At 37.0% G+C, this 11,825-nt stretch overlaps 1 protein-coding gene across 1 annotated transcript in view; it reads right to left on the bottom strand.

Moving 5' to 3' along the window:
- Positions 1-11,825, bottom strand: part of LOC102304224 (calcium-dependent secretion activator 2) — a gene marked incomplete at its 3' end in the record, with an annotated part of 124,457 nt that overhangs the window by 66,192 nt on the left and 46,440 nt on the right. Inside the window, 3 exon segments of the mRNA XM_005942573.3 lie at positions 7,653-7,853; positions 8,324-8,432; positions 9,117-9,183. Coding sequence (XP_005942635.2) covers positions 7,653-7,853; positions 8,324-8,432; positions 9,117-9,183 — 377 coding nt within the window.

The following is an 11,825-nucleotide window of genomic DNA, read 5'->3' as shown; positions in this document are numbered from 1 at the left end:
CACTGTAGCCTTTTTAATTTTACAGTCAGCACAATGGCAATTTTGCTTTTTTTAAGTACTATGTTTGCATAGGTAATATATGGACAATAGTGATAGTGAAGAGCTAACACTGTCACTTCACAGCAACATTGTTCCTGGTTCCTGTGTAAGTTTTCTCTGCCTGCTCCAGGTTTCTCTCACAGTCCAAAGATATGCACGTTATCCCTTTTGGAGATTCCAAATTGCTGATGGATGTGCAGTTGTTAAAGTGCTCAGAGCCTACAGATTAAAATACCATATAAATGAACAGTTACAACGTGACATGTGGTCCAAAGTCCTTTGAGGGGTCAGTAAGACAAGAAAAGCACTATAAAACCAATTAATATATAAATACATTATATTTCTCTGGGGAAAATGATACTTAGTATCATTTGTGTGGCTTCTCCAGAAAGTCTAACTGCTGATAAGTCTGGTAACCCATTAGCTAGTGGGTTCACTTAGCACTGGAAGTATTTAGGGCTCTCACTGTAGTCAGAATATTTGGTTAGCAGATAACAGATCCACTCCAAGGCTTCATGTTCCAAGTTCTAGTCACCATTTACAAATGCAGACAACTTTAAAGAAGCCATTGAATTCTAATCAAATTCAGTGATTATGGCATAGTGACCCAACTACATAACAACTTACAGCTCACATACATAGTCATTGGAAAAGGATCATCAAAAGCTCGACAACCCCTGCTCACTAACCCTTATTATAACATGAAGTTAATCTCGTAAATGGTAAATAAACTTGCTCTTATATAATGGTTTTGCAGCAATTCAAAGCGTCATGTCTCATTTACCCAAGTATTTGTTTTTATATCTGACATTCACACTCTGACGAACATTTCATCCTTGGGGCAACTCAGGGTTCAGTATCTTGCTCAAGAATCCTGCTGACTGGAGTACTCAGGGATTGAACCAACAATTCCCCAATTAGTAGACAACCTGTGCTACTGCAGCCTGAGCCACAGCCACATTATTATTATTATGTAAGTTATTGTCCCCAATAGTCAGCCAGTGAACCTCTCTGTTCCTGAGTCAGATCTATGGTTTTAAATGGCAATAGCAGAAACGCTCAGACTGATGTTCCACAACAGTGGTTTTTTTTGTTGTTGTTTTTTTAATCAACAGATAACAATGGCTACAGTCATCTATTATATATACAACAACAGTCTCAACCAGTCTGAACAAGCAACAATGAAAGACTGCTGACTGAATTCACAAATATCTAAAGGTTTTACACAGAAAAACATTAAGTGTGAGAAAACTGTTGGGCATCAGCTGGTACATAAAATGACCAGTTTATCCCTGAAAACAGAAAGTGTGGATTCACGGAGCAGGACAGTAACTGTGAGTAGGCTGATATGTGTGAGCCTCTGACATGGCTTCCATGTGTAAACAGCTTCATTATTAGAGCTGACACGCCAGTCAATAAAATCTGATGCTGCTGTCTGTTCTAAAGACAAAGAAAAGATACTGTGGCTCTGCTCTCATTGTCTCACCTCTGAGTTATTAACCTTCAAATAGAAAACAAAACCATCTCGCTCATGTTTAAAAAAAAAATTGCAGCTATTTCCATGGAGTCAAGACAGAACAAGTGGGACTTTATTAATGGTAATAACCCATTTCACATGCAGTCATTAGTGAAATGTAACCCCCACATTGATTTTTATCAAAAGCACACCTGCAGGGCGACTGGAAATGAAGATGCAGGTTAACAGCTATGATCGTTATTAAAGTGAGAATGACTTCCTCTCAAGCCCATTACGCACAAACATGCTCACACACACAGCAACACTTTGCACCCAGTTAAGAGCTATTTCAGGGAAACCTTCCATTTCCTTTTGCAAACACTGTGTCAGCACCTCTCGCGATTGACGTTTCAATCTATTCCATTAAACACTAACGAGTTGTGGCGAGAATGGACCGCAGTCACACCACATTACATAAATACAGCTATAATCAGCTTCATTTCACAGTACCTGGCATGGGAGGAGTTGAAAATGTAGACATGTCTTCTATATACAGGTTTAAAAAAAATAATGTTTGTAGGTCCAGTCAAGGAAGAGTAAAACAGAAACGTCCAAATGAAAAATTATACAAAAGATGAAAAATAAATAAATACAGGACAAAAAATATAAATAGAACAATGAGGGAAATACATAAAAAGACAAGTGGTTCATTAAGTTTTTTGACCACAAGACGTTTTTAGGGACAATTACAATAACCTCAGTTTTATCTGAATTTAAAAGCACAGAATTTGAGGTCATCCAGCTCTTTATGTCTTTAAGAAATTCCTGCAGTTTAACTAATTGGTGTGTGTTATCTGGTTTCGTGGATAGATAATGTTGGGTGTCGTCTGCATAGCAGTGAAAATGTATGCTGATGTCTTCTGAGGACACTGCCTAAGGAAAGCATGTATAATGTAAACAGATTTGGTTCTAGCACTGAACCCTGTGGAACTCCATCACTAACCTCAGTGTGTGAAGAAGACTCTCCATTTACATGAACAAATTGGAGTCTCTTAGATAGATATGATACAAACCACTGCAGTGCAGTAGCTGTAATACCTACACAGCGTGCTCTAATTGTTCTAATAGAATATTATGGTTGACAGTATCAAACGCTGGACTGAGGACAAGCAGGACTGACTGACCAAAGTACATGAGAACTTAGGGCTGTGTGTCAGACAGGGTCTTCTGCAGTACGGTGGCCCCACAGGGAACTGTTCTGGCTCCGTTCCTCTTCACCATCTACACTGCAGACTTCTCCCACAACTCCACCCAGTGCTTTCTTCAGAAATTCTCTGATGACTCCGCAATAGTCGGCCTGATGATCACTGATGGGGATGACAGGGAGTACCCTTAACTGACCCAAGACTTTGTGGACTGGTGCCAGCAGAGCTACCTCCAAATCAACACTAGTAAAACCAAGGAGCTGGTGGTAGACTTCTGCAGGCACAAACATCCTCCAGTGCAACCACTGAACATTCAAGGTATGGACACTGAGGCTGTGGACAGCTACAGGTACCTTGGTGTTTATGTGAATGATAAACTGGACTGGACAGAGTCTCAGGTTGTTTGGAGTGGAGGGCCCACTCCTGAAGACCTTCTATGACTCTGTGGTGGCCTCAGCCATCTTTTATGGTGTGGTCTGCTGGGGTGGCAGCATCTCTGCTGGGGACAGGAAGAGACTGAACAGGCTGATCCGAAGGGCCAGCTCTGTTCTAGGATGCTCTCTGGACCCAGTGGAGGAGGTAAGAGACCGGAGAATGGTGGCTAAGCTGTCATCCTTGTTGATGAGTGCAATTCTCTTTTTCTGACAACGTTGTATATTATTCTATTGTATATAGTATTTTATTCTTATTATACTGTCATATTCCAGTGTTTTTCTTAGTTTTTGCTACTGTAACTTTGCACTGTCCACGCTGTGACACAACACATTTCCCACGAGTGGGACTAATAAAGGTTATCTTATCTTATGAATAAACTATTTCTCAGCAGATGATGAGTTAGCTGTTTCACAACTACTCTTTCAAGATTTTTTTAGATAAAAGGAAGGTTAGAGATAAGACTGCTGAGTCAAGAGATGGCTTTTTTTAATGGTTTAACTACTGCCAGCTCAAAGGCCTGTGGTATTTAGCCAATTATTAGCGGTAGGTTGATCATATTTAAGATTGAAGCATTAATTAATGGTAAAACTTCTTTGAGCAGTCTTATCCGGTTGTTCAGTGATGACACGACGAATCCTACTTCCGGGCCTAAAGTAGTCTGCGTTTAATATGGCTTTTGTGTTGTTAACATGTTTAATGTTATGTATTTTCTTCTATTTGATCTCAAAAAGCTCCTAAAACAGTCAGTGATCCCTGTTGACCTCCCTCGGCTTTTATTACCGCTAATCATTTATTTAAGCTCAGTTTTTAAAACCTTAGGATGTAACTACAGCCCAGCCCATGCAGCAGTATATGAATGACTAACCTCGTATTGTGGATGGATTATCTCAGTTGTTCTCCTGGCTGAAGTTTGGTCCTTTTACAGCATCCTGCCATGCGATTACATTTGTTCCTGACCACCGAGAACACTCACGTTAACTTTTATCGAGTGGAAAAAAAGTTAGCTTGTTTATATTATGCTAACATAGCTGTGTCGCTAGCGGTCACGTATCACATCATTATGTACCAGCTAGCCCAACTTCAGTAACCCTACAAACGTCACTGCTGTTAAGTTGTCTGTTTTCATTTATGTTGGAAGTGATAACAGAGCTGTACGTTTTAATTTGTTTCCAAAACCCCGCAGTCAGGACATGCTATATTGTATTTAGATAGAAGCTAGCGAGCTAACTTCCTGCTAACTTCTAACTCCGTTAAATGTCATAAATTCCGTTTTCATGGATGCCTGGATGTTAAACTCAATTGTTACACCTGGTAGAGCAGAACGCTGATCATTTTATTAAAGATGAAAGACTTTAGACAGTTTTTCAACTCTCAGTAATGCCACAGTGATCGTTTGATATATGGACCTGCAGCGGAGTTTAGGTCCAGACACGGCTAGTGACGTCAGACTGAACAACCGGATAGGAATGGGGTCTAAAAGACACTTTGATGGTTTGGAGGAAGTAATTACTGAAGTTAATTTAAAAAGATTAATTGGTGAAAAGGACTAAATGAATATCAGTGAAAGTACTGAAAGTACCGAAAGTAGCCGTAGATAATGCTACATCTATGATATCATTATCAGTGATTCTTTCCTCTAATCGTTAAAATTTTATTTGTAAAGAAATTCATGAAGTCATTACTCGTTAATTGTTAACTATTAATAGCAAGCCAACCATTAATACCATTGTATTAATGTTTGGCTCAACAGTGCTCTGACTTTGTGTCAGCCTGGCTACAGCGCTGAAGAGAAACCTGTTGTTCTTATTTTCTTCAATCAGTGATGAATTTTAGGATATTCTAGCTTTACGTAAGGCTTTTTTTTTTTTTAATTAAAGCAGCAAACTATTTCTCTAAATTATGATCTTCTAAATTAGTGAGACTCCATTACTGAGTTTGACAGTTATACCAGGGAGTTAAGTACTTCTGATTTGAGGCTCTCTTTATAGTCATGCAAGGCATATGTAGTGAAGAAGGTAAATGATTAACAAGATAATCAACCTGTGCAGGAGTAGCTGCTTTGCAATATGTTGGTAAAAGGCATTAAAGATGATAACAGTTGGTGAATTTTATCCTCCAACTTAGTACCAGTACTTTCAGAAAGACATCTGATGTGATGAAATCTATCCCCCATGGCTATGTAATCAATTATTGTAAAAGTAAGTTTTTCAAGGGTGCAAAGCGAGTCTCTAATTCAAACTGGCCTCCAGACTTGAAAATAGGCTACATTTATTACTGTGTGCTGTTAAGAAAAAAGGAGGAAGTCATTTCAAGGAAATGAGAACACGGCAAGAAAATGGATGAACAGTATGTGATGTATTAAAGAAAAAAGTGTCACCATTTAATTTTGTCTTCATACTCTCTTCCTTCCATCTTTACCATATGTTGTGTTTGTTTTTCCTCTCTCACAGTAGTGTGACCTACAATGCTGTTAAGCTGTTTCGATCCGACTCTTGCTGTGTGACTGTGTGATACAGAACCAATCAGCATGTGAACATGAAACCCTCTCCAAACAAAAAACACCATCTTGGAACCTGCTGTCTGATTGGTGTTCTGTAATGAAAAACTCTTCACACTGTGTACAGTGGAAAGAAGGGAGCAACATCGCAATAAAAACGTGTTATGGTAAAAGGATGGCAGTTGATGAGAAAAAAAAGGAAAGAATTACTTTAAATTAAAGACTGTCAGGACCAAAAATTTGAAAAACATACAGTGATATCAAACTCTTCAGATTTGGTCTGCAGGCTTCAACAGAGTTTTATTTATTTTAACATAACCTGATGCTAAAAAGGTGCTGTTTCTTTTCCATCAAACTGTTTTCCATTAGGCTGACTACAGAGTACCAAAACAACCCCAGGATAAGGCTGTGCTAATGTAATACTATGAGCTATCAAGGAAATAATTGCATAATCCAATTGTATTATATTGTATTGTATTGTATGACTGAACCAACAAACACAATGCTGCTGTGAGGTTTCTACAGCAGTGCTGGTGCTAAAACACTGAAATGCTATATAATGGTAATCTCAGGATACATGATGGCAACGTTGTTCATGTCAAACTGTTAATTTGTCAGTATTCTGACAAATTAGTATAATAGTATAATAAACTTGTATGAAGGTGTACTAGGGCCACATTGAGAAAAAATATTATTGATAATTTTGAGAATAAAGTTAAAATACTATTTTGAGAAAAAAGTTGTAATTGTATTTTCGACTGTAATCTGTAATCCGCACATCCAATTATGAGCAGATTACAGTTACGGTTTCAGAACAAACTGCCTCAACTGCTGTAACCTCTACAAAACGTCTCGTGTAGATGACTTAGTAAAACAAATTGATCAGCGGTCTGACACAACACACAATCTCTTTGCTGCATGAGGGTGTAACTATTGATAACCTTGCATTTGTCCTTTACCAGCCACTTCATTTTGAAAAACACAAACTCTTCCTTGTTTCTGTGTTTTTCCATCTCACCAGATGCAGCTTACTCAAACCATCCTTTCAATGCCCTTATACATACACCGCATCGTTTATGTGCTAAAAGAGAAATCATTTCCTTTATTGCTACTAAAACATTTTCTGAAGTAGGCTTTAATTAATTGACAGGGTATAGCAACCGTGGTGATCTCCACATTTTGACTTTTTTCTGGAGATGCAAATACAAATGTTTTCTCAAAATAAATTTTCAATTTTAATATGAAAATTTTGACTTTATTCTCAAAATGATCAATAATCTATTTTTTCTTAATGTGACTCTAATATAATAACAACAACAATAATAATAACAATCTTTGTATTTTTATTATTATTATTCATTTTGTCATTGTTTTGCTGTGTTTTATTTTATTGTTAAGTGTCCGTGGGTGTCTTGAAAGGCGCTTTTAAACAGAAGTTGTTGTTGTCATCATTATTATTATTATTATCATTATTATTATTATTATTATTACAACAACACTTATACCTTAAACTTTTCTTGAGTCGGACCTGGTACATAAAAAAAATGTACATTCCTACCAACCTGCTTCACTGTTAGGAAGTAAATTATGGGAATGCGACAAAAATCATCAAGAAAATTTGGATTTATCTCTCAAGAGAAAGATTTGTAACTGACCTGCTTTTATACAAATGGTTCTATTTACAGTTTTAATTTCACTAAAATAAACGAAAACTAAAGGTTTTCTAATGGTTTCCATTTAAGAGCAACCACAATAATAAAGACACTAAAACTTAGAAAACAACAACTTACAATCACTCAGGTTCTGCCAAGTCTCTATAGATAAATAAAGATTGCAGGCAGAAGCATTCAACAGAATATGTAACTATGCACCTGAACTCTGTTTTACAGTTGTGGTTCCTTTCCCAATAAACACTGTTTGATTTTAAAAGCTATTCGAACACTTTCTGTGGTTTGCCACTTTTCATTTCTTCAATGACATTCAGATAATCAAAACAGATCGAGTGAGAAGCTGAACTTACTGATGGGGGATGTCAGTTTCTGGTTTCCTCCTCTGCAGTTTGGGGTTTTGTTTTTGGGGTGGAGGATCGGTTTGTAGGACTGTCCAGTCGCTCGGTACATGGCCTGGACCCACAGCACCCGTTCCTGCTCATCATCACAAGCAAACATCACCAAATCGCCTTCCTTCAACACGTTAAAAAAAACCCGACCACCTTGCAGACCTAAAGAGGAGATAAAAGAAGTGAACGTTAAAGGGCAGAATAATGAAAAATAAGCACATCCAAATCTTACTTTGTGACAATTTCATCATATTCATCATATTCCATGAAATCATTTCTTGATGATTTATAATTAATTTCTTTTTAAACTGTAGTAAATTTGTGCTCCCTACTCTTCTCAAAAGTGAGATATTGAAAATTCTGTAATGTAATCTTCAAAATAGAGAACGTGGTTATGAACAAAATTTAGCAGAGAAACAGATAACACAACAAAAATTATAAAAATTGCATTTAAACGTAACATTTAAACAGCTTTTTTGACAGAGTTTTGGGGAGATTAGTATAATTCCATAAATTAGAGTTGTTTTAATTATTTTATTGGCTCCAATAACTTTATTCTTTGTACACACTCAGTTTCAAGATGATCAAAATCTATCGTGCTATTGTTTTTAACATTTCTTTTTCATGTCTACCTGGCCGAGGCTCACAGCAGTCCACTGTGTAGCCCTCCAGCTGCATCAGCTCCTGAGGCTCAGCCTTCTTCTCTCTATAGCTGCACATTGCAAATGTGTACTGACTAACCTGCAGGACAGCGACACAAATTCATGAGCAATCAAAAACAGACACACATGCATGCACACACACCCACACACAGTCCACAGACATGAAAGTTCTCCAGGTTCATTTTCTTTGCTGTACCACAAAATGTGCTAAAAATGTAAAATTTAGTGTTAGGGCTACGCAATGACTGTTAAATATGAATCATGTGAACTTGTTAAGATTATGACATATTCTGACTGTCACATCTGATTTCAGAAAGACGGTAAAAGCAAACTCAAGTCTTCACAAACCAGTGGGCAATGTCATTGTCATTGTGTCCACTTTGGCTACACAGTGTCTTAAATATGAACAGCCGTTAAACATTTGATTCCAGGTGCAGAGAAACAGTATCTGAGGACATTACAAGCTCGTGGGGGTTGGCTGTCACAAAAGCATGGGGTAGATTTGCAAGAATCTGCCCCATGTGCCTCTAATGCTCAGAAAGTTAATGTCAGCTTAAGTTGAAAAAAAAAAGTGTCAAAGGAATTGAGACAACCGGTTTCCTATGAAGGCCGAAGCTTTCATATGTGACTGCTGCATCCTACCAAAACGCTGCCTGAATCAGATCCTTCAAATGTCAACACTTTGCTGCTGCTGTATTACACCTCTGTCCATATCAGTCACAGCTTACAAATTCATCTGAGCAGCGTCTCACCAGTTTCATACCTGGACAAGAACAAAATATCTTTTTTTCCAGCGTTTCCAGACCCTCTGCCCCATAGCGTACAGGTATCTGAAGCACAAAGAAAGACAGTGAGTTACTGATTGCTTTTTTAAAAAACATTTTTTCCTGAAGTGAACTGCATGTACTGTGTTTCACACACTAATTTAACAGATGACTCACTCATTTTATCCATTTATATACGTCTCATTTTAGCTAGCTAAATAAGCTGGCTAAAATGAGACTAGATTAGTTATTCTGATGGGTACTTAAAGCAGTTGGAATAGTTACAAATAAATTAATCATATGTAATAGTCCTGCCTAAAATGGATTTACATCCATTTTAAACTATTTAACCCAATTTGTCAGTTTTACTATTAAATCACGTAGAAAATATTTTTTCCAAGGTGAGAAATTTGCATAAAACTTAAGCCACTTATCTCTTAAACTGACTCACAGACTCTGCTCAAATTAAATAAAGATATTCTTGAGAATAAGAAAATACTCTGAGGCATTTTGCCTGATGAACTGTGGTTGCAGTGGATTTTTAAAAATGTATGTGGTCCTCTAAATCACAAAAACAAGCAAAATTACTTTTTTCCTTATAAGTAGTAGAAACTCTTATTACTCTTGTTCTTTAAATGGTCTGTAGAATTCGGTTCATCGGGTTTTGTGCTCACCAACAATGTCAGCAAAATTTTGAGAAGTCCTACTTTACAGAGTGTTATGGTTTACTCTTTCTTTCTTTTTCATGCCCACACACACCACACAAGTGCTTTTAGTGCTCAGAGTAGAAAAGCGCTATATAGGAACCAGTCCATCTATCATGTACAAAATGTTACCGAGGGCTGCTACTGGCCTACAGGATGCACTTTCAAAATATTTGACATATAGCTTGTCATCTCTAATTGAAACAGCAACCCAAGTCTCACACTGAAGAGTTAAAAAGCTTTTGAAGTTTTCCAGCAGCTGATAAAGATCATGCAATATCACTGAAAGATCCAGAAGGGCCACTAAAGGGGTCCTGAGGAAAGACTGTTTTGTCAAATGTGAAATGGATTTGTGGAGCTCCACAGCAGTTTTTGTATTTTCTAAAATAAAAGAGCATACTTATTTTCTTTTCTTGTAGTTTAATAAATTTGAATGTCAAATGCATTAATTTTGATAAACACCTAACCTTTAAAGTCAATCACTCTTTGGATTTTGGACTGCTGCCTTGGATGTGGGCAGTGTCGTCTTACAATTCACCAATAAATGAAGGAAAAACTGGTTACTATTACTGTTCTTGAAGCTTGTAGGTACAAATGACAAAAAACCAAGTATAGAAATGCATAACTTCAGGAGAAATTGTTTTCAACGTTTTGCTTGAGATATTCATTTGCCTCCTGCTTCAGATAAAAGGTTACTATACTGTTTTAATGCAACCCACCCCAAGAAGAACAAAACATAAAAGAACAAAAACTACATTTACATTTAAAATATTTACAATCTTTTGTGAGCCTCTTTGTACCAAATCATTATTTTGATATTATTTTTATTGTGTCTCATATCTCAATATGACACCAAATTATTAGTAACAATTATTTTTTTTATCTAAAGTGAAACTAAAGTAATGAGTTTTGAGCTGAAAGAGGCCATGACAACAACAGCAGCTCAAAATGGAAGAATGACCAGCATGGCCTCTCAATCAATGGCTGCTCCTGGGCCTCCTAAAGCGTGGGATACAGGCAAGTGCAAGTGAGGAAAATCAATCCATGGCGAGACCTCTTTCTTCAGCCCTGATGCCTGCCCTTAAAGAAAAGGCCTCCAGTCAAGGCTGTGGTGTGTCTGGATGGAGAATCTGGGCCATTCTGCATGACTCCAGGTTAACATGTGGCACTGTTCGCCAGCCACTTGTGTAAATTATTTGGTTGCTGGTCCTGCTCCTTCCTGCTGTTTCAAACATCCTTCAGCTGCAAGGATCCAAAGAGATGGACGGCTGATGCCAAAAAGTTCACTGCAGACATTTAACAGTCCTCACAGCACAAAAACATCCATCTTAAACTGGTCATTTAGCCAGACATTTAGACTCTGAGGGTTTTAAAGTCTGTCGACACACTGAGCAACTACAGTGTTTCTCATTGTATTTATATATTAGGCACCATTTGTTTGAAATAAAAGAACCGATGTTACAACAATGAAGAAAGTTTTTGTGTCTAAATCTGGTTATAACCGTAGCAGATTGGCTGCGATTTTAAAAATTGTAAGAAAAAAAGACATACTTTAAGACAAAGTAATAGAACAGATTATCCGCAGCAGCATTACTGAGTTTGTAATAGACTTCATTTATTTCAGCACAAATAAAAAAAGAGATACTTTGCCTCCTGGAGAGATGATTCTTCTTATTTAAATAAAAAGTGTCAGTTATTTATAGTTCGTAATTAATCAATACTGTTTCACACAATACAATTTATAGTGATGTGGAGAATACGAAGACATTTCCTTGTTAAAATAAGAAAAAAACATTTTTGGAAAATGATGCGTTCATGTTTTAAAACTAACATAGATGCCTACGGTCAACTTATATTTGTTTGTAACAAATGACAGATAAAAACAAATATCTGCCACAAAATAATGAATGTTAGATTATGAGAAAATGAGATTTTAGCAAATGAATCGGTTTCACTGGGAGAATCTGAGCAAAGCGACATTTTTCATAAAACAACTTTGTTCTC

This window comes from Haplochromis burtoni, unplaced genomic scaffold, assembly GCF_018398535.1.
Source record: "Haplochromis burtoni strain Fernald_Lab_line unplaced genomic scaffold, NCSU_Asbu1 Contig_320, whole genome shotgun sequence".
Taxonomy (NCBI): domain Eukaryota; kingdom Metazoa; phylum Chordata; class Actinopteri; order Cichliformes; family Cichlidae; genus Haplochromis; species Haplochromis burtoni.
Note: the sequence above shows the minus strand (reverse complement) of the source record. Positions and strands in the feature narration are given on the sequence as shown.